We start from the raw sequence: 23892 nt of genomic DNA, 5'->3' as shown, positions 1-23892 counted from the left end.
CTGATACAAAAATGACTGACAAAGAGACACAGTCTCTTTGCTGCCAAAGTGCTTTTCACTAGTGAAATCAAGCCAAACTTCTATTTACATATATATGTGGTATTCACATGCCCTCTGAACAGAGAGAGATTTAGCTTTCTCAGGCTCTCCTGAGAGAAGCTGTGAAAGAAGCAGAGAAAAAAATGATCAAAATAATTCTTATCTCTGCTTGCTGCTCCTGTTGTTTTGCACATGTGGAATGTGTTGGAAGATTGTTTACTTGAAAGAATTTGGTAATTGGATTCTGCTGAGGATTGTTTTGTTTCCTTGGCCAATCGCTCAAAGCTGTGTCCTGACTGTCAGGAGACAGTCACAAGTTTTCTTTAGTATTCTTTGTAGTATGTAATTTAGTACAGTATAGTAGCTCTCTTTAATATAGTTGTAATGTAATATAGTTTTAATACAGTGAGTGTTCAGCATTCCGAAGCCTTGGAGTCAGATCATTTCCCTGTTCAGGTGTTGCCCTGATATTACTATATATATATATATATCCTGATGCATAACAGAAGGTATATATGCTTCCAAGAAAATTTTGTTTCTGTTCATTCAAATAGGCAAATGTGCAAAAAATTCACCCCCACAGTCTGAGGACGGCCTTTCCACTGGCACAGAGATGAATCTGCCACAAGCCTCTTCAAGGAACACTGTTGGCACACCTAGGTCCAAACACAGACATCTCAACTGTCCTCAAAATCCACCAGATCAATCTGATCTATGTAATGGTTCAGTTAAAAAATGCCTATTTAAGGAATTTGTGGAGCCTGTCTTTCAATAGGTAACTATTTTATGCTGGTTGCTGTGGAGTTAAAGCCTTACAGCCCTGTTCTATAAAGCTTAAGGACCATGAGGCACGAGTTCCATGTTTTAAAGGCAAAGAGATGCTGACATGTGATGCATAGTTTTTACCAGACACCTTTCAAACAGGCCTCCCAAGAGCCAGAGACCAGGTAGATATTGCATTGCAACTGCACAAAGAAATCTTACTCTTTCAGCGCTGGCTGAAGCTCCTTTCCCCAGCTGAACGTCGCATTTCTCACACTGATGGCATTGCCTGTGTGGCAAAAACACAACAACAGAGGGGCAGGAAACGTGTTACTCACAACAGCACAACTGAGAACAGGCTGACAGAGGGATCTTTATTTACACACACTGCACTTCCCTTTTCTGTTGGCATGGGAAGTGCAGGCTCATGCCTGTGGGTCATATGACAGGCTTCTTCAGAGTGAAAGTAACTGACTGTCACTTCAGCTATAGACTGCGACCTGACAGATTTAGGGAGCTGAAAAGATGCCCTGCTTCACCCTGCCCTGGAGGGGCTGCTCCCAACATGTGCTGCTCAGCATCACCACAACTTTACTTCAGAAACTCTTTTCAAATCAGTAGGAGATCACTGCATGCTGTTTACTGTGATTTATCAGATTAACTTTGACACTCTGCAGATTTTTGCTTGCCACACCTTGCTTGCTCAACTGTTTGGGGCTACTTCTGTTTTGCACAGAATCAAAACTGTTCACAAAGTTCTTGAGCATTGGTGCAGTGTGAAAGGTTGCAACAAGTCCTGCTGTCTGTAGTCAGCGGATGCACTCCATGTTCAGTGCTGTTAGCATCCGGTACATTGCAGATGCAAACTCAGCTCAGAAATATGGCCAGAAACTTTTCTAATTTCCACACAGCCTAAACACCAAACCCTTTTCAGAGCAGCAGCTTCTTCCCTTTTTTTTTTTTTAAACCCAAGATTACCATTGTTATTTTCTTTTTGGCCTTTTTTAATACTTAACCAGTCCAAGAGAGATAAGTCTGCTGCATTTGCATAATTTAGAAAAATATCAACATCTTTACCTGGTGCAATCACTTTTGTTTCCACACAATTTGGATTGAGTTCATCATGACTCAGGAACTGCTGAATTCTCTTTAGGGAAACGCTTGTCTAGGAAAATAATGTGGCATTATTTCATCATTCTTTTAATGAGGACTTAACGCTCTTACTACTGAAAAAGAAAGCATGCACAATGCCTTGAGCTTGCCCCATGGGCTTCCTGAACAGTGAGTCATTCTTCCCCTGCAATGAGTCTTATGCTGAGATTCAAGCTTTTAACTGTGAAATTTTTCACACCAAGCTGAGTTTATCTGAGCAAAGCAAAATTCACACAAGCTCACTCAGAAGATGTCAGGCTTTCCAATGCAGGACAGCAGGAAAGAAAGGATATTAAAAGGAAAAGCAGCTAACAGGCAGATGCAAAGGATCTCTGCATTCCAGAAATCAAGGATATGTTCTTTCATTTTTTCAGAACAACCTGTGCTCCAGGCCCTCCTTACCTGTGCAATGTTGCTAATGACTTGTGGAAGCATATTGAGGGGAAACTTCAAGATATTGAACAAGGACAGGGAGACAAAAGCCTTTTCTGCATCCAGGATATTCTTCTCATCCACAGAGACATACACAGCAAATGTTGTCAGTGCTACCTGAAAGCCAGAAAGGGAGTTTACTGCCAGATGTCTGGTATATTCTGACATTTTAAAAGCACTCAATCCTGATAGGCATCTTGGAAATAAAAGTACCAATCACAGAACTGGGAAAATTCCTTGTTTCTGACCTTTTCAACATGCTTTAAAAATGAGAAGTCCTATGGACAAGCAGGTACAGAAAAAGGGCACAGAATAAAAGACCTGTAAGGTTTCTAGTGGCTACATTCAGTTGAACTAAGAGTTTCAAGAGCTGAACTACAGGATTTGCCTAAATAAAAAGGAAAACCTGTTATCGGGTTGTGGTTTCTTCCAGCTCCACCCAAGCAAATTTTCCAATTGTAAACTGCAAAGCAAACAAGATTCACTAATCAGTAAAGAAGGAAGTGAAATCCAAGTTATTTGCTGGCTTGCTGTATGACAGGGGCCATGCACTGTGGAAGGATCATCCTGTGCAGCAAACTCAAAATGAGCAGGAACAGGAATGTGCACTAAAGGAGGTGTAATGACTTTAAGGAACTACAAAAGGGGCAGAACCTCCAGGCCGTTCAGATCATTCCTGCAGGGCTGGGCCTTAGATCTCAAGAAAAGTTGGCTGGGAACAGTTTTGACCACGGACTTATCTGAATGGTTTTATTCACCAAAACCCTTTCTGCAAAAGGGATCACAGTCCAGTGAAGTAGAAAATAGAGGAAAAGACAAAATTGAGGAAAATGCATTTCAGAGTTGGTAACAGTATCATTTGGGGTTTAGTTTTCATCTTTTTTGAGCTGTAGAATAATTTTAACAACTCCCTCTCACTAAAACAAGCAGAGCACTGCAACACGAAGGCAGAAATGAGAGCTAAAGACAGACATTGTCCTGACTGACTCAATTAAAGTTTCTTTTGCTATTTTGCTATTCAGAAATCTCTCCAAGGTTTCAAATTCTAGTTTTAATTTGTTATGGGAAATACTTTGAAGTGTTTGGAAATCCTCCTGTGACAGCTATTCCCAGCTTTCACTGGCAGGCTTTATCACAAAATACTTTAATACTGATTAAAAAAAGGGCTCTCAAGAACAGGGAACTCTGTATCAAAGCATGTGAATAATTTCTTCAAAAACTTTACATTTTATTTCTATGTACATTAGCAAGCAGAAAGCCTCAGGCTTATCCTTCAAGGGAGCACTTATACAGCTTAGAGAGCCATGCAAATTTAATTTACCAGGAAGGGTGCGCTGATCCAGGCAAAGGTGGACAAAGAGTTGAGATAGGCAGATTTTTTCAAAACTCTCAGCTCATTCTTCCGTATCTCCAGGACCTTTTCTGAAAAGGATGGTTCCCAAGCATAGAGCTTCAGCACCTTGATGCCACCCAGGATCTCGTTCATTAATTTAATGCGGGAGTCTTTGTATCGCATTTGTTCCACCTGGGATATCAGTAAAAACAGGAGACAGTCACAGCCAGGACTACAGGAAACTTTTCAACATATGTCTCACAGCTGTGGTGGCCCCCAGGCTATTTCTGAAGAGGATGCAAAAGGTAATTACAGAAAGCCAGACTGTTATCAGCTTATTGTGCAAGTTAAAGTCTACCAAGAGACACAAGAAATCAAAGGAAATGCCTGGAAAGCAGAGTACAAAAGCTTCCCACTCATTTTAACTCTTAAGAGCTACATTTTTAAAGCATCTTAAAAAAGATTCAGCCACTTCACAAAAATACTACCCTATAATTTCTTTTGATTTCTTCAGATTTTTTTATTCCTTGTTTGCACATTTTACTTCTTATCACTTGAAAATTGTGGCTACTTCTAGGGTTTTTTTTCCTATGTATTAAAATACAGTGTTTCATTCAGTTATTAAAATAAAAACAAACATTCCTGCTCAAATTTATAGACAAAATTCACACACATATGCACAGCAAGTTATACATCTCATAATGGGCAAAGGAGAAAGGGAATGTTACTACTAACATGTCAGCATCCAAGAGATTTAAAAAGCCTGTATGTCTCTTTAAGGTATATAATAGTATATAATAATATTAAGGTCTGTGCTTAAAAGTCCTAATTTATATCCAACTCTTACCTTTTTTTTACACCGACAGATTGACTTTTAATTTCTTTTTTAATCTTCCAAACAGTCTGATAGGCTGCATAGCACAAGCCAATTATTAGATTTTTTCCTAGCACAAAGCCAGAGGGCACTGTTATATTGGTATTTTTTCAGCTTTTCCTGACTAGAGAGAGCTAGAACTACAAAGAAAGGAATAAAAGATCATTTTCCCTTAAGATAATAAATGAAATTTGGCCCAGCTAAGTAGCAGTGAACATTAACACTGGTTTTTAGCATAAAACTCAAAGTGTCAGGTTTTAGCTGCCACCTCTGAAAACATTCATTTGCAGCTTACAGAACAGCATTTATTTGCCTTTCTCTAGACACTCCTAGAGGAAGATAGCAGGTGAAGGGATATGGAGACAAAGAAACCTCTTGCTAATCCCAAAAGCTGCTTGCTCTAGAGGTATGAAGAAGCAACTGGCTCAACGACAGAAGGCTTCTTTCCCTTAAATTGCATTCAATTCACCATGGAAAAAGTATCTAAGACAATACAGTTATTAAATGTATCACTACATTCTTACTCATAAGTAAATTGTTGCAAATGGCATCTTATTAACAACCCCAGATGTCTTCATTTCTCATAGCACAGCTGCCAACTCATGTAATGTTACCTTCTCTGCAGCCACCTTACCTGGAATGCTCTGGTTTTTATTGCTATTGCAGAGTTAAATGGGATAAGTAAGACCATCACAGCAACTCCAGCCAGCACAGAAGGCCCTAAAGTCTTGATTTAAAAAGAAAGAGTAAGCTGTTGTACCCAAGTGTTCCCTACAGTTTGCACTAAAACAACAGTACATGATAGAAATCAATGTTGACAAGTTGAACTTATCCCACTGAAGTGTTGTGATTCCACAGAGCAACTGTGAAGCGGAGAAAAATAGGACAGGAACCACTTTGAATAATAATGATGATAATAATAACAACAATAATAACAACAATAAATATTATTATTGTTGTTTTTGTATCAGTGATAGGAATTTTTCTCTGAATTTTTCTCTGACCAAGGGAAATGTAATTACAGAATTAACCCAGTACCCTCAGTGTGAATACAAGCATACAAACTGCTGGCTACCAGAGCTCAGCTTCCAGCAGAGCAGTAACTCAGTGCTGCTGCAATTTAATGGCTTTTGAGTTGAAATCAATATGGTTAAGTTGGTGCCACTGTTTTATGCAGTAAAAGACATTAATTGCACAGAAACAAGTCTGAAAGCCAGTGCTCAAACTGAAGCTGGAATAAGCCTGAAACAATGTCACAATGTAGCAAATGAAAAATTATGCTTATTTCAGGTGAGATTTGTCTCACACTGACTTGCACAAAACTTCTTTATGTAGCAGAATATAATCTCTACACATGACATTTCCTACGTTTGGAAAGGTTTTTGTTTGGTTTGGTCTCTAAACCAAACTTCCCTCAAGCTCTCATTTGTATCAACTACTGCGAACAAGAGTCCAAGACTGAGCCCATCAAACTGGAGTAAGGACAGTGGAAAGACAAAGGAAACATTCTGTTTCAAATGCCCATCTGGCCTATCAGCTGAACAAAATAATTAAGACACTAAGTGAGGGCGTACAGCACCCCTTGACTACAGGACAGAACACTTAAAGTTGGTAAAAAACACAGTGGCAGGTCAAAGTGACAAAAAAAAAAAAAAAAAAGAAAAGGAAAAAAGAAAAGGCCTGCAATCATTTAGATGAATTGTGAATAAAATTGTGACAATGTCCGTACCTGCCAGAGGAAATACAAAGCTAGAAATATCTGGAGTGGTGCAGACCACACCATGTTCAGGAAAGTCATCAGGTCCATGAAACGTTGGGCATCCACTGACATCAGGTTGACAATTTCTCCGACAGTAGATGAGCGCTTTGCTGAGTTTGTGATTGCTAAGGACTGACAAGGGAGAGAGCTTCAATGCATTCACAATCTTGATACACATAGAGAACAATTCCTCAATTATTCACAAAATGACACTGTCCAAGAATGTGTGTCTCCAAAAATAATAAAATAATTCACCTACATCCATTCCTGATCTCCAAGGAACAAGAGCTCATGAAATGGTTTTGCTTATGAGCATCTCCAGCTTAAGCAATCTGAAGAAAACCTTGTTGGATCTGATCCACTCATAGCACAAACATGCTCTTCTCCTAGATCCCTCTTCAAAACCACAGAATGGTTTGAGTGGAAAGGGAATTTAAAGTTCCAACCCCTCTTCAATGGGCAGGGACAACTTCCACTATCCCAGGTTGCTCCAAGCCCCATCCAACCTGGCCTTAGACACTTCCAGGAATGGGGCAGCCATAGCTCCTCTGGGCACCCTGTGCCAGGCCCTCTCCACCCTCACATGAAAGAATTTCTTCCTTACGTTTGACCTAAATCTCTCCTCTTCCTGCATTTAAAGTGAACCAGTACTGGTATGTCTAGAAACCTACCAGAACACCCATATTGCAATACTGCTCACTAGAAATTTCTGTAAAGCATTAAAGTACTCCTAAAAACTGACTAAACCTCCAATCTTTTATATTCCAGGAGGCTACTCCTCTCCAACATGCCTAACCTTCCCTAAGTATATGAGAACTGAGCACGCTTGCCTGGCTGGTGTTCCAGCCCACAAAATTAGCTTCCAGCCTTACCTTTCGGTATATCACGCCCGTGATCCCAGTCCTCAGCCTCATCCCAGTAACAAAGCAGTACTGGAAGTGCTGGTGAAGGACGAGCGTCTGCAGCACAGCACAGGTAAACATCAGAGCTGCAATCGAATATCCCCACCAGGCTGGGGCATCTTTGTTCTTAATGAAGCCAATTAATACACTGTTTGTCAGCAGAGTAGGGAGGGGAAAAGGAAAAAGAAAGAAAAATTTAAAAACCATGCATCAAATTTAATGGGACATAACACAGCTTCTCCCAGCTACAGCATCCTGCCACATCCTCTCCCTAACCACAAAAAGCAAACAGCTCTCTAGGACATGGGCTGAGTTATGATTTCACTCAAACAGCATTGCAAAGATCCAACAGCAAAACCTGCAGCTGTGCCAGTGACAAAATCTATTTGTAAATGAGCCTGAAAATAAAATATGAAGAGAAGCTCTTGGTTTCCCCTGAGATTCAGGGTTTAAACACACAGTGCACTGTCTGAGCTCTGTTAGGCAGGGCCCCAGGGCAAGAGGTGAATGATAGGACAGAGTAAGGCAGTGCAGCAGGGCAGGCTAAACCAGCTTCTTACCCAAATCCTCCTCAAGCAGCCTGAGTGCTTCTGCCTGGGGTGTTTTCCCACAAAAAAAAAAAGCGAAAGTAAAAGACATCCTCCTGGATGGATGCATAAAGAGTCCTTCACTCCTACTTTTTTTTTTTTTTTTTTTTTTTTTTGTAAAATGGTACCATTAAGCTGGCTATAGCATCTTTTATTGATAAGTCCTTTTTTACTCCTCACAGATATTCTCATTGCCAGAGCTGCACACTGACACACAGCAAACAAGCAGAGTGACATATGGCAATGTCCAGTGCTCTCAAAAATCACATTTGTGATTTCAGCTTACTGACCAGAATACTGAACTGTCAAAATATATGGGATAAAGAGATTTGGCTCCATGGTTCAAACAATCAGCAGGAGAAAAATGGACCTGGAAACTACAAATCAGGCAGCCAAAGCTTTGTAGTAGAAGCATGAGGTTGCTACATCTTTCTTCCTCCAGTCCAGAGAAACCTTATTTCTGCAATGCTCCATTCATTCACCCTGCAAAAGGGAACAGCTCCAGGAAAACCTCTTCTGGGTAGTCCCAGGGATTCACCAATGTTTTTAGAAACACCAAATATCTTACATGCAGTCTGCCAGACTGCCACGGCTTTTTCATATTCCCTTACCATCAAAAGAGCATTTTCCCAGACTGCAGGAATTTAGACTTGAGAAGAAATTCACCATAATATGCCTTGAGATATCATTGAAATGTATTCAGGAATTCATACAAATTTGAGAAATTCTCAGAATAGGTTACACTTAATGTGTTCTCAGGAGGCAGCCAGCAGCCTCCTCTTCAGCAGGGGCTCCAGGAGAAGACAGACTGTCAGCTATTAAATGTCACCATACTTGGTCAGACCCTCTTTTTAGCAAATTTCTGGGTATATCACAAACCACCCACAGAACAACATGATCTCAGAACATGGGTTATTTTTAAGAGATACTCAAATAGGAGCAGATCCTTCTCTTCTCCCTTTCCCTACATCCACCTGTGACCTCCACCTCAATTCCATTCCTCTCTCATGCATCAATAGGAGTATGTGCTTTTCCATTAATAATTGTTAGGCAGAAATGCTGGTAATTCCACTATTGCTTTCTTCCTAGCTAATGATTATCTGGTGAATTCCTCACTTTAAGAAAAATACTAATAAAGAAAAAAATGTGGGGCTTGTGCAAATTCCTTTATGGATCAGGCTGAGCAACTGCCCCCCCTGAGATGGGAGGTATAGGTGTTCCTCATACAAAAAGAATTTGAGGACACACCACTTTTCTCATTATCTCTTTCTCTGTTGTTTTTTTTTTTTTTTATAGAACCATAACTTTCTTTCACATGGAAATTCACTGCAACTGTGCCTCTCACATTCTCATTGCTGAACACAACTAAGAGCACATGAACTCATCTAAATGGCCCAAAACCTTTCCCAGATGACAGCAGCATGGCCAGAGCACCACATACTGGAGCATCACACAACATCTGCACATCAAGTCATACCACAGCTGCAACCACCATCCACATGAGGAAATCAGATGTGCAGAGACCACTGGATCCAACCAGCACTGCTTCACTTTGGTTTCACAGCTAATCCTTTAGAAATGGGGAGAAATTGCTTTGGACTGAATCACAGAGCAACAGGTAATTTGTAAGTCAAAGCTGCCCACGGTGATGGGAGATTTACAAATGGGGCATTTTAGTGAAGCTTGTCCAATTTACAGACGAGTCCACAACAAAGTACTCGTGCCTCACTGCATTGCAGGGAGAAGGTGAGGGAGCACACACATGTGGCACTGTGAGGGAAACTAACCCTTCATTCAAAAACAAATGCCCTGTGCCAAAGCCAAGCATCCATAGGGATCACACACAGAAACTACTCACAGAGTAAACAGACCTTAACAGCCGAGGGTTGACGAAAGAGAGTAGGTCTTGTATCAGCTTGAAGAAGGAGCCAATTAAGAAGTATGGCCCAAAGGTCCTCAACAAAGCCTTGAGAAAGGAAGGTTTTCTATTGTGCTTTTTGTCTCTGATCAGGACTTCTGCTTCCTCTGAGCCGCCACCAACATGATTCTGCACATGGTTTGATTTCATGTATGACACATCCTCTTTCCTAGGGAAACAAAACAAGTGACAGGAGACAACTGACAATGAGATGGCACAGTCCTGTGAGAACAGCACTGTGGGAACACCCCAAAGTCTGCACCCTCCTCTACTCTGCTACTGACCAACAGCAAGACTTCCAATACCATCAAGGTGTTATCAGGATCTGCCACTCTTGCGCAATTGAGTCTTGTTTTATTTTCTTTTTTTTTCGTAGTACTTATGGGGTGAAATCCACAGGCCACAAAATCAATCACCATGAAATGAGAATGTGGCCCAAAGGAGGAGGAGAGGAAGGCTGGACTTCCTTAGAGGAGAGAATTGACTTTGGATCTCCAATTTCTTGTACAGGAATCCTCAAAGAAGTGCTATGGACATCCCACACAAGGCACCCTCACCTACTCCTTCTGAACCTGTGTTTGTTGTTCAATCAGTAGCTGTGCTAAACCTGTATTGATCACACAGCTGCTTCCAGAGAAGCAGAATGAATCCCCCTGGGGAGACAGGCACTGCAGCAGGCACAGCACTCTCAAAATACAATGTTTTGCATTTCTGGAAACTTGAAATCGAGTAAACCACAGCACCTTCAAAGCAGGGCCATCCACAAGATCTGGACCACAGCTGTTCAGATTCTCCCAGGAGAGAAATCTTGGGTTTAGGTACCTAAATTTTACTCAGTTGACAATTAAGGCATTTAAACCCTGTTTATCTGCAACCATTTTGTTAACCATTACTCAATAATCGTAGGGGTTTTTCCCAATTAATGATTCAAGGATTCTAGGATTCCTTTTGTACTTTTTGCCTCTCTCCCACTGCTAAATAAGCTAACAAAAGTGACTCTTCCACGTACTCTTTTAGACTGACTGATGAATTTGGGCCCAACATGCCCAAACTGCTTTCCAGGGCTCCAGGCAGGTTTTGCAGAAGCCCATTTCGGGGTTTAGGTGCCTCACTTCTGTTGCCCATCAACAAAGGGTATGGTCTGGGAAATTATTTCCTCCATGAATTGCTCTCAAACATCAGCCTGGCACCTCTTCTACCAGAAAATATCAAATGGCTATTGTTTCCTGGGGGCTATGGGACTAGCAAAAACATTCCTGAATGTCAGACAGGAAAGTTAAGTCCAGGTGGAAAAGGGAGAAGGAAATTAATCTGGAGCACATAAGCTTTAGAAGAAAAAACAGATGGAAAAGACACCCTAGAAACAGTGAATATTTACCAGAAGGCATCTGAAAAATAGCTTGTAAGTACTAACAAGTGAGGTTGAATTTATGATTTTTCATAAAGACTGTGCAGATTTTTTTTGAGCTGGCTAGCTGCAGTCCAATAATTCCAACAGCCTGTGAGCATTCACTGGGATCACTGAGGCTAACAGTCCACATGTATAAACTTTTCAGAAAAAGCCATTTGCAAATCCCAACGTCTTTGCAATAAAGCTAGAGGGCAGGAGGAGAACCTAAACCAGTCAATTTATCTTTTCCCCACCCCAGACAAGGATAAACAGTGTTGTCTTTGTCTTCCAGATCAAACCTTGAGAGTTTATGAGAAAAGCCTTGTTTTTCTGGCAACCAGACTGTTAAACTCATTGAAGGATTTGAAGAAACAAGACTACTTGACCCTGACTTTGGGCTATTAAATATGTTTATTACACTGAGCTAATAGCAAAGCAATGGTTCTCTTACAGTTAAGAGCACCAAAGGGAGAAAATGCACTTTTAGTGTTTACTACCTGTAGTTAGGTGAGGTCAGGTTTTCAGCAGTGTGTGGGACTGCTCACACCCAGCTTTTAATCAAAGCAATGAGCATGCTATTATTTATAGCATGGAAGATAATAGGTACTGATTTATCTCATGGGAAAACACACAGTTTCTCACTGGTGCTGATACGGCCCTACATCTTCAATAAGTCTTCACAAAGACAGTTTCAAAAATCAGAAGCTAACAAAAAATGAGGGAAAAGGCATTCCAACTCTCTCTTTTCCATCCAGCATAGCTCTATCTCAGAAGAAACTGCATTTATCAGCAATGTGAGCGAGTAGAAACTTCAGCCATATAAGCAAAGAGAACAAAAGCAAGGAAAAATACTCTGTATGTTTTATTATCTATAGTAATATTTTAAATCCATACTGGTCTCTCCTGCAACTCGCAAAAAAACAAATGAATTTTTGGCAATTATTTAACAGTAACTCACAAGACAGCAGTGAAGCAAAAAGGGTTTGGGAACAACAGAAATGTGATAATCATTACCAAGAAACAAGTTTAAAGCTTTACCTATGTCAGAGCTGCAACTGATTAAGTTTTTAAAAATACATTACTACTATGTACACTACAAATACTTTTCATCACATTTTCAACATGTGTACAAATTGACACAGCATTTTTAATGTCATAAAAGCTTGCTCAGAACAGATTTAATGAGAGTTAAAAGGAAAAAAAAAGTATTTACAATGACTCTCAAGCAACTACCACTAATGTTATTTGACAGAAAGTAATAGGGAATATCTACTTATAACTGAAGAATGAACAGAGCTTTTAGAGTTCCATACCCAGCAATTTGGAGTACAGTGTTTTGCTTTGTTTTTGCTCTTTTCCCCATCTTAGAATCATTAACACAGTTGCCAAAAAATTTTACCTGAGCTAAATATGACTCATAATTTATAGCTAAATTCACTGCCAGCTGGGCCCAGTTTATATGAATAGTTTCCAAAACGCAATGAATCCCTTGACAAAACTCCAGGCACGGTTTCTGGTTTCCTAGTAAAAGTTTTCCTGGACCCCATGCACTCCTGCATGATGGCTGTGCTCTTACCATAAAATAGCCTGAGGGAGTAAGATTTACGTCTGTGCAAAAAGATCAGAACCCAGACCATGTATATTATTTGACACCATGAAAATAGAGACATTAAGACAATGAAAAAACCCCTGAAAATGAACCCTGAAGTAGAACTGTAACACATCCACACAGAGCATTAGTGGACAGCTGCTGGTGAAGTGCTGGAAATATTTCAAATTTTAGCTGCAAAGTGGAACTCTCCACATCATATTTAGCCTTGCCAAGAAAATTATAATTCTCTCCTAATATTATCAAATAATAGGGTCTTTACAATTTGGCAAGGACATGCACAAAAGAGAACAGAGGAAAGCCTTCCACATGGAGAAGAAATCTCCACAATGAAAGGAAATGGAAGCACAGGCCCCCTCCTTACTGACATTTTTAATTTGAAACACACTATTATCACATCTATTTGCTTGGAAACATTTTGGACACCAAAGAGTGAGAGAAGAAAATAGAGTTGCACAACAGATATTTTTTAGGATTAGATTAGGACAGAACATGCAATAAGAAGGAAATCCTCTGAAGCAGGGATATAACTGTATGCAAGTTCTGACCCTTATCCCATTTCCACCAGAGACTAGGACAATTTTGCTGCTAGTTTTTTAGGCAACAGCAGTAGTGTCTCAGCAATAAAGTGGATGTCTCTTCCCCTCCTGCATTTCACATGTTTTCAGTTTCTTTACTACTGGGAAGTGAAAACTTGCTCACTGCTGAGAGCCTTAAGGCTAAAAGTACTGCCAGGCCAGAAAAATCACGATGGAGATGATGAGAAATTCTTTTTGGTTTATGTGCCCAGAGGCTGTGCTCCAACACACCTGGGAGGGATGCAATTATGCAGTTAGACAACTACTAGCTCAGTGAAAAGTTGTTCATTTTCTACCACCCAACCAACTCAACAGCTTCTTCTCACACATCTTCAGCCCTTCTTGACATGGGAAGTGGCACCACCTGCCCATGGAGATTTTAAGCACCTAAAAAGTGTGATGGTGGCACACAAGCCCCACAGAGCTCCTGTTTGCCTCTGCCTAGACATATTAAAAAAAGAAAGTTTAACTGACCCAACCAACTCAACAGCTTCTTCTCACACATCTTCAGCCCTTCTTGACATGGGAAGTGGCACCACCTGCCCATGGAGATTTTAAGCACCTAAAAAGTGTGATGGTGGCACACAAGCCCCACAGGGCTCCTGCTTGCCTCTGCCTAGACATATTAAAAAAAAGAAAGTTTAACTATTAATGAGCAAAGAACAGAAAAGCTGAAGTGGCGGGTGCACTTTTAGTTGGCTCATTTTCATGGATGAGCAATTTATGAGTGTTGAAATTGATCAGATCAATTTCTCAAATTTGCAGACTTGTTTGTGTACTTACTGTTTGCACTCTGCTTTTTCTCTGTCCCACTCTTTACTCAGTTGTTGCACGATTGTTTTTGAAGTGTCATCTTCGTTCAGTGACCACAAATCTTTCTCTTCCAGAGGCCTTTTGTACCCATTAATTACCATGCTGCACATATGGAGAAAAACAGTCCAATTTAGTTTGGAAAACTGAATTTTCAGTTTTAAACCATTGCCAGTAATTCTAGGACTATTAAGGTAACAAAAGCAAGAAGATACTCCATAGAAAGGGAGATTGGAGAATAATTATCACCCTTTGTTCCTTTTATTGATGTTTGCAATTAAGGAAAGGACATGATGTATTTCTAATTACATGTATTTTATTGAAAACACTATTTCAGAAAAAAAAAAGGACAATAAAAACCAACTAACAGAAGCATTTGGATGAAATTGTGCTGTTAAATGGAAACAGTGCAGCTTTAGAAGTGAAAATAATAAAGTTGATCTGGAATAACTGTCAGAGGTGAACAAAATGTAAAAGTGGAGCTCACTGGAGTAAAAAGAAAATCAGATTTTTTTGAGAACTGCAGTTCCTCAACTGTAAAGGGAATTTTGTCAAGGGATACAAACATCCTATTTGCCAAGAATCTCACTGGGGAAGCTGAACATTCTGTAAGTTTAGAAAGTTCTCATCCTCTCACTAAAAAGAACTTTGCAGGGCTGTTACTAGGACAATAAAGTTACATGGGTGCAAGAATGAAGATCTCAACCACTGCAGAAAAACAGGGTCTTAACATGACTTTTGACAGCTGTTCCACTTCTTTATCATGGAGTAGCAGGCCCAATCTCAAATTTGCATCTTTGATACAGATACCTGTGACCTCAGTTGGCAGCAATAATTTATATACATAACCTAGTTTACCTTTCCTTTTGCACAGAAAAAGTCCTTATAAAAAAGCATTCACCCGTGAACCTCAACAGGAAAAAAATACACCCTCAGCTGGGTGAAAGGCTGCCACAACTCATCCTGTGGAGCACAGAGCTACATCTTGGTTTGGGTTATATTCCTGCACACGTTGAGCACAGCCAGGCTGCACATCCTATTTTTCATGATACTGTTGCTGCCATACCTTGTAGAGAAAACATTTGGGCTCTGTGCTTCTAAAAGGGCAAATGCTCAAAGTGCTGACACTATTGTGGGTGAAAGAGCATCCAACATCAACTACTCACAGAAGGAAAATCTCTGTACTGCCCACTCTGTGCAACACAGATCACAAGAAGCAGGTTTGGGGTTTGTCAGCTGTCCAGCAGCTTGAAGAAAAAACTCACCTGGTAAACCACCAAAATGTCAATCGTGACAGGAAGCCTGAATTTAACTCTGGACATGGATTCTATAATGAATTTATGGGGGGGAAAAATGAAAATAAATAAAGCAAGACATTTACTATTACTTTAACATGACAACAGTCTATTTTGATGATTTTTGGCATATTATATGGTATATTACATGTACATACCTATGTCCTAATGAGACATAAAACTGATTTCTTTCATTTCCTATTTCCCACATTGAACTCCTTTTAGACCTAAAAATTGCTTCATACACTGCCATTAAATCACACCTATAAAGTGAAATGTCATTCTACAGTTTCAGAGATGTTCATTGTAGGACATGAGCTCAACTCTCTCAGATTCAAACATAAATCCAATTAGAGGGACTATTTTTGAATTGGAGAAGAAATTTAACCTGTGACACTACTAATATCTTCTGTTATTAATGCTTTTCCATATCTGTTCTCAACACATATAGAGCTCATTTATTAAGACAAACCTCACAGACTTTTGCTAACTTGGGATGAATGTTAAACAAGTAGAGCACCACATCCTCAAAAAACCCACTTGAAATAATTATTATTACACTTCATTGCTCATAAATATAATTTACACTGCTGTGAAGCAGCAAGAAGGTGAGCTGCTTTCACTACACAGCTTCAAGCCATTTCTGATTACATAGATAATGGAAAAAGACCCCAGTGTTACTCTTCCTACACAGTATTTCGTAAGAGGGTCACTAAGTACTGCTATCTCTATGACAATCCAAAGCTGCTTTCAATGACAAGTACTCTCAGTGGAACTCTCAAAACACCATATAGTCTGTAAAATCCAAATAAAGCAAAGTGAAAAATACTTACAGCATCTATTTTAACGGGGGAAAAAAATGGAGGCTTCTCTTTAAAACATGAAAGTATCAACTCAATGATTATCAAAGCAAAGTAGATGTAAAATGTGGTAAACCTGAACCTTTCATTTACATGGCCCTAGAGGAAAAAGAAACACTGTAAATGATTGTTTTGTTGTACTTCCAAGTTCCCCATACTCTCTCTCTCCTTTTTCACTGCTTCTTTTGGCAATTCCTTCCTTCCTTTACAGCTGAATACTGCAAAGCAGCTCCTAGCAGGAATAATCTCACAAAGTATACTCGTACTCTGACAAGTGCCTAAGAACATGCTTATCTCCTAGCTTTTCATTAAATCATGTCAAGTTCAAAGTGCTTATACATCTTCACTGCATGCAGACACCCTCTGGAATCAGGTCTACATAACATCTTTTTAAATTACCTCTGGGGGTTCTTGCACAATCATGTCTTAAGCAAAGGAATTGTCAACCCAGATCAGAGAATATCCTTTTATTTTAATATCTTGTCACTGACAAAGCAGTGAGTGCCAAATACTTTCAGAAGAAGCTGCAGAAAAAACCACTGCATTGCATAATAAGAGTTCCATCTGCTCTAGAGAGATTTCCTTTCCTAATCATGAGTCTGCAGTTTACCTAAAACAACTTGCTGTGAGGGTATGTCCTTTATACAGCTCTTTCATGCCCTAATGCCATTCTGAACAGTCTCATTGTTCACTTAAAATGTTTAAACTTTAAGTGCAAGAGAAGGAATATTTGGTTCTGAGCAGTCAGAGGAGGAGAAATGTTATCCAGACTTGTTCTAAGGCTCTGCACCCACAACTTCAAGATGATTATGGATTCAACATTGATAGTCCAGTATTTTCACTGATTAAAGCTGCCTCTAAGTGGTGTTTGAAATGGTCTCACCAGATTGCAGCTATTATCTGACCAAGTTCTACCCAGGCTCTCAGTTAAGGTTTAATTCAATCTCTGCTGGAATATTTCCAACAGCCTGTTACAAGAAAATCCTTGCTAACAGGATAATGCTGCTAATATTACAAAGAAGCAAGAATAAAAACAAGAAATTACCAAACAGAATCAACACTGATTTCACTGAGGAGAAGTGATCATCTTAATGTTTTCCAAGCACTCTTTTTTTCTCCCAGGCTTTGATGACCTAATCACTGGAGCAATCTGCCTTGCCCTACTTAGTGAAATTTGTTTCTGTGAAAAACTCAAAAGTTTCTTACTTTGGAAGAACTTGCTATGTTTTCAAACAGGAATTTAACAGCCCAGATTTCTTTCCTCTCCCTCCAACTTCCTCTCTGTTTCCAGCCCCAGTGGAGTTAAAATGCTGTCCTTAGCACATCAGGCACTGACACATGGAAGCACATGGAGCTGTCTAATGTGGCCAAGCTGCCTAAGTAAAAAAGGGACACAACATATTTTAAAGTGTGTCCTCTGTGATTACTACCTATCCCCATTTAAGCAAAAGACTGCAAAAGGGAAAGAGACAAAAAAAGACAGGAGTCTGTTCACATGCACACAGTGCTGGTATTGCTCCCTTATGTCTATCAGGTTACCAGTATAGCCCTGGGCTAAGCAAAATCTGCTTTTTGACATTGCCTGGGACATCCAGCTCCCTTCTAGTTACACAAGTCTGAGTTAAAACAACAGAACCAAACTCCTCTCTCTCTCTCTCTCTAGCAAAACCCGGGCTCAGATCTGACTCCAAACTCAGGTGATTCATTCTTTTCACAAAGATGTGGATGCTACATTTCCTATTCTCCAAGTGCTAACAAGGATAGCTTGTTACCTGCGCTGTTGTAGTCATGATCTTTGACCAGAAAGGCACCATGGCACAAAGCACAGACAAAAACCAGAAGATAATGAGCACTCCAGAGGACTGAATTCCTCTCAGCCTTTCGTACTGGATAAGCAGTGTGGCTAGGAGCTGTAAAAGAAAATACAGGAACACATGAACACAACCCCACCCCAGTGCCCCCTACTTTGCACTCTCAGCTGGCAGTTCTTAGAGCCACCACTGACTGGAAGGACAGCAGGACCTCTCTGAAATGAGCCCCATCATGACTTCACAGAAGTCAGTGGCAAAACCTCCATCATGTAAGGAGAGGAGCAATTAACACTGAAATAATTTGTTTTGGTGTTTTCAGATCCTCAGCTTCAGAATTCAATTTTTAGACCTTTGCACATAGGGCTGGGAACAATTAAATATTAGCTACAAAGATTTTAAACAAATGTAGGAGCTGCCACTTCTCCAATCCAGACAGACCATCATAACTGTCTAGAAAATGATATTTTTTTCAAAAAATCAACTAAGGGAATTAAAAACGTAATGAGGAAATTTTACTGCTTCATTTTTCATACAACAGCCACAAGCCTGTTTGTCTTCCCAGCCAAAGCCAACTTGTTTTGCTTAATGGGGGAACAACCACCAGATAACAGACACAGCTTTACAAAGTCCAATGCTATACTGAACAATGCACAAACCATGCTCTATTGTATCTCTCTATTTAGGCAAAGTCCTACTCAAATTCTCTCCAGACCTGGACCACAAGCCCGGATAAACAGGTGAAAGCAGGCTGGAAGGCAGAACAATCTCTCCATTACAAATATTTTAATTTACAAAGTTGAATCTACTTGAGAGAGGGAGATTTGTGACTCCAGCCTTTTCAGTAGCAAAATTTGCTTCAGTGATACAAATACTAATAATGCAGTTAAAAGAGGTCCAGATAAGGCAGTGAAGGCAAAGGGGCTCTTCATCCTTCATCTGTCTAAGAAAAAGTTATTCATCCTGGTCATAGTGAACAGAAACAGCTACGAACCACAGTGATGCCAACGACTAGTGGAGTTATAAAGTAGACTGGTGGAGGGGTTCTGTTTTGCAGGAGCTCGTGGAAGGAGTAGAAGAGATCTGCCCAGCACACACACCACAGCAGGACACCAAACAGCTATGAGGAAGCAAACAGAAATGACATTTGGTAAACTCCTCTACAGGGACAGTCAGAGAGCTAAAAAATCCCCATTCTGATACACAGATTCCCAGCAAAACAAACCTGTGTAAACACAATCATAGCACTGATCAGCTGCAGTCTGATGAACTGTCTCACTGCACTCAATCCAAGGATTTCAACTGTTTTCTGAGGGATTTACAATCACAACCAGTAGAAAGATTATTGTATTTGCCTGGATGTCTCCCCCTATTTAGTTTTGACTGGAAACACAGGCAGCATCCACAGTAAAGGCAGACATGCCCTGAAGCAGAAGCCTGGTGTTTTTCTCCAGAAATAACCCAAGTTATTTAATGGCCTATGGAAAGCAACTTTCTGGCTTTTATTAGACCCAACCACTCACAGACCTGAGGGGCTGCTGACACCAGAAAACTTTTAAGCACAAGGTGCAGATGAAATCACAGTACTATTTCATGGGGAGAGTAGCTTGAAAAAACCCTTCTCATGCTTACTTTCACAAAGAGATACAATTCCCACTAGACCTACCTTAACATCTTTGCTTTGCAGCTTTCAGTGGTTTAAACATTACTTAAGGGTGAAGCAGAACAGTTTGGGCTCATAAAGGGGGACTGCTCAAGGTAGAGCAATCAGTTCTTCCCTTTGCTGAGAATGGTGGACTCCTAGGATGGATTTCCTTCCTCAGAGATCTGTATACAAACTGTTTGTTCCTATGAGCAAGCTCTTCAATATGATAAATCAGAGGGAAATTAGTTTAAACCCTACTGCAGCACTTCCTTGGATGCTGACTAATAAAAATGAAGTGGCATGTGGGGCACTGCAAAGAGCTCTCACCGTCTTGAACCTGCTCAGCATGGACAGCACGATGTACCCTCGTTTGTTGTGCTTCAGGTAGAGAAGGTAAAAAGGTAAAGCACTCCACAGGTAAATGCTGGGGATCCAAGCCAGGATGGTGTTCTGGAAACATGGTGTTAGGTCTGGGTTATCCGTGTGTATTGTAAGGTTGGAATCCTGGAAGAAGGACCAAACACATTTCTTAACAGAGAGGCAGAAGCACTGCCAACTGGAATATCTGCTTGAATGAAGTTGTATTCAGATCCTGATGGAGTTAGCACATGGCCTGAGTAAGAGCTTTCCCAAAATACTTACCCCAAGCACTTGTGGTTAATCTGCTCTAGTGAGAGGACTAACTATTTACAGCTATAAAGAGAGCAAAAACTAAAAGAGAAAGATTTCTGCCCTACTGTATTTCAGAGCTGGACATAAATTTTGTAGTGGACAATCCCCTTTTGCTTCTGTCTTTGCTGAGGCTTAGGGGCTGACAACACCATGTTCCTCAGGCATTCCCAGCCTGGAGTGCCTCTGCTAAATAAAGCTCTTGAAGAAAAATCCTCCATCTGAGAACTCATCCAGCAAGAATGTCTTGTCCAGGACTGGACAAAATGATCAGATTTAGACCAATCTTATGCTGACCTGGGAAAATCCCCTCCATTTATGACTAACACTTTGTCATTCTTACTGATATGCTTCCAACTTTAATTACTTCCCTGTTCTAAACAAAGGCAAAAGGAATGTACTGAACATGCAGGTAGGAATCAGGTTTTCTTGGAAACATTTCAAGTAATACTTTGCAGCTGTGATCCTGGACACCACAAGCCACATATGCATTTGTACCTAAAGATTTGAATGCACTGCATGCAAACGCCGTTACACAAATTCAGACTAAAATAGAACTTTCAGTACAGTGAAGGGGAATTTGGTTTTAATCAAACCTCCTGGAAGTTCACAACTTGGATTTTGCCACCTGATATGCCATCTTACGTGTGGTAGATAAATACCTACTTGCAGGGAATCTAAAATGACTTTGTTGTAGTGTCATTAACAAGATGATGATAAAACTAAGATATCCCTGTTTCAGATATACCTTATCTCTGCACTACAACAATTTACTTAATCATTTTTGGCTATGAGCTCTCTGTAGAAGTGTTACAGTTACACAGAGCCAGTTCTCATCCCGTGTAACAGACTGCTCTGAAAATCAATTTCTCAAAGTATTTCCAGTCTTGCTTTTGTTTACCAACACGAGATTGAAAGCTGAAAGCAGTGGTTAGTTTTAGGAGAACTGAAGAGCCACAATCTGCAGAGAATCTTTCCATTTCACTGATGATCTGTTGGAAGGCATGTGCATCTCTGAACCTGTCCACAAACACATGAACGAGCTTGTTAAGTGTAATGAGACTACAAAGCCTTGGCTGGGTGCAGGACAGCTTGGCTGAACTGTGACACATTTCTCATTCAGTGCTTCAGCTTTGGCAGTAGTGAAGGTTGGCACAAATCCACCAGCTCCACATCTGAACTGCGCCCTTTCCACAGCTGGTGCCTCTCCAGCCAAGAAATGGCTTTTTTTGGAGGCACTCAGGCATACAGCATGGGTCAGCAGAATAAAACCAGCCCAAATTTCCTCAACAGGTTTGTCCAGACCTCAGGCAACCTTCAGCCACAAATCAACAACACAGGGGCAATTACACAGCAATTCAAACACAAGATCAAAACAAAACTCCAGCCCCACATTCAAACTATTTTTGTGTTTACCTCCAGCAAGCAGGTCTCTGGCACCAGAATGGATGATAACATTTAAAGAGCACCCATTTTCTGGCTCATCATCAAAACATTTCAGCATCTCTAACATAATAAGCTCCTCTAGCACCCACCTTGCCTGGGGCAGGAGATGCCCTGTAGAAGTTGGAGCTGTTTAGTTCCCAAGTAGGAGCTTATCTCCTCTCATTTATTCAACAAAATACTAATTTCCTCTTTAAATTACACGTGGTTTAGCAATGTCTTGAGCATGTTTGTAACTGTGTTGCTTTTGCTTATTGGAAAAAGTCCTAGAAAAGGAAAGCAGATGAAGAATAGCAATAACTGAAGCTCAGAGTAAAATGAAGACTTTGTTTAAAGAAAAAGATATTCACAGGACCCTCCCCCCACTTTTTAATTCAAACCTTTCCTATAGGACAAAAATGTCCACAAATAGCTTTCTGTCTGGCAGCAACCTAGAAAGTGCCCCAGATGTCCATTAACTTCTGAACTGAACACAAGCTGCCTATTGTATCCAAGACACAGACAGCAGGGCTGCCAAGCCATTGGAAGGTTTTCATTTACTCTTATTTAAACAAGGCAAAGGGTTTGCACTTCTGAATGCAAAAATGGGGCTGGCCAGAAAACAAAAATTCAGAAAAAAAAAAAAAAGTTAGATTTTGAGATTCAGTAGAATTATCCCTGAGAATAAAAGTGGAACATTTCCAAAATTATGTGAAACTACAGGAAGCAGTAGCCATGTGATGGCCAACAAGAACATACTCCTTCACAGCATGTGGAAACAGGGATGTGGGCTGAAGGAGAGACCTGTGGCCAAGGTAACAGGACTGACTGCTGGCTTATTGGTGATGCTTTTCCAGGTCCTGTTCTATCCTGGATGAGAAAAATAGGCTTTCCTGGAAAATACCTGTTTCTGTAAGGACCTGCTTCTGCTCTGAGCAGACAGCTCCCATCCTGAACAGGAGAGGGTCTGTATTAGAAGACATAATGCCTAAAGCACTTCAGCAGTTGAATTCTATACAAGTGACTTGCTCTCCCTGAGACCAGACTGGAGTGGACTAATGTTGCTATGTGTCCTGGGATAGAGTTCTTAAGTATTTAGTTTTTTAAATATACTTTTATTTATTTTCTCCCTGGTAGCTGATACATTGCTATTTCTTTCTTTTCCGGCTATCTCTCTTTGCATTACAATTATGTTATTATTATTATTATTATATTTTATTTCAATTATTAAAGTATTCTTTTCTCAACCCATGGGATTTACTTTCCCCAAGTCTTCTCCCATCCCAGCAGGGAGGTGGAAGGGGTTAGTGAGCAGCTGCTGGCTGGAGTTAAACCATGTATGTTTCATGCAACAGGGACTCTACAATTAATTATTATTATTACTTTTAAATCAGGGAGTCTTCAAGTTGTGATTTTTTATCAAAAATCTGTCTTCATGGAGCTAGAATTTCCAATTAACAGCTTTATAAATCACCACACTGACAGGGTGTATTCCAACATCCACTCCAACCCTAAACAACTCATTTTCAGTCAGAATATGACACAAAGGCCCAATACAATCTCTCCTGAGCAAGCCAACTTTGTTACATATTCAATGCAGCAGTAAAGTTACTGAACTCCACCCTGGAGAACAAACACAAGAAGCAACGGCTGAAGGGAGACACCAGCTCTTGGCCTCCTGTTCTCAAGGCTCCTGCTTTAATCTGGCTTTGTCTTTCTGAACCCTGTCCTGGGAAACAGAGCAAGTTGAAATGTTTCTTGTGTCCTGGTCTGGTTGAGGGTGAAAAGACCCACCTTGGACTGTCTGGGTGTGAGGGTTTTCTCTGGATTTGCTGTTGAAAGAGGTCAAACACACTGATGCTGGGGAGCACCCTTGCTCTTGGCTCTGTGCTCTCCTGAGAGCTGCTCCTTTCCCTGGACATGACAGTTCTGCCCTTCAGTGACAGCCCACTGAAAAGACACTGCAGGCAGCTCTGTGAACCTGGGTGGTGACCCAGCAACAGGCACTTCCCCCTCACAAGAGGAACTACTCAGCAGCACATGTTGGG

The 23892-nt window shown here is 40.5% G+C and overlaps 1 protein-coding gene across 4 annotated transcripts in view; it reads right to left on the bottom strand.

Moving 5' to 3' along the window:
* ABCC3 (ATP binding cassette subfamily C member 3) overlaps positions 1-23892 on the bottom strand; it is a 46268-nt gene that overhangs the window by 14864 nt on the left and 7512 nt on the right. For 3 of the 4 annotated variants that reach the window (XM_039716150.1, XM_039716149.1, XM_039716148.1), the window contains exons 2-15: positions 20081-20257; positions 19103-19228; positions 18073-18210; positions 16274-16399; positions 15411-15472; positions 14119-14250; positions 9712-9927; positions 7224-7401; positions 6322-6483; positions 5227-5319; positions 3707-3910; positions 2356-2502; positions 1879-1966; positions 1024-1090 (exon numbers count right to left, since the gene is read on the bottom strand). In XM_039716150.1, the coding sequence (XP_039572084.1) occupies positions 1024-1090; positions 1879-1966; positions 2356-2502; positions 3707-3910; positions 5227-5319; positions 6322-6483; positions 7224-7401; positions 9712-9927; positions 14119-14250; positions 15411-15472; positions 16274-16399; positions 18073-18210; positions 19103-19228; positions 20081-20257 (1916 nt within the window). Of the gene's footprint in view, positions 1-1023; positions 1091-1878; positions 1967-2355; positions 2503-3706; positions 3911-5226; positions 5320-6321; positions 6484-7223; positions 7402-9711; positions 9928-14118; positions 14251-15410; positions 15473-16273; positions 16400-18072; positions 18211-19102; positions 19229-20080; positions 20258-21957; positions 22132-23892 lie in introns of all 4 variants that reach the window. The other variant, XM_039716151.1, reaches the window with a different exon arrangement.

Source organism: Passer montanus, unplaced genomic scaffold (assembly GCF_014805655.1).
Source record: "Passer montanus isolate IOZ18808 unplaced genomic scaffold, ASM1480565v1 scaffold35, whole genome shotgun sequence".
NCBI lineage: Eukaryota > Metazoa > Chordata > Aves > Passeriformes > Passeridae > Passer > Passer montanus.
This window is presented reverse-complemented; position numbering and strand designations above follow the sequence as displayed.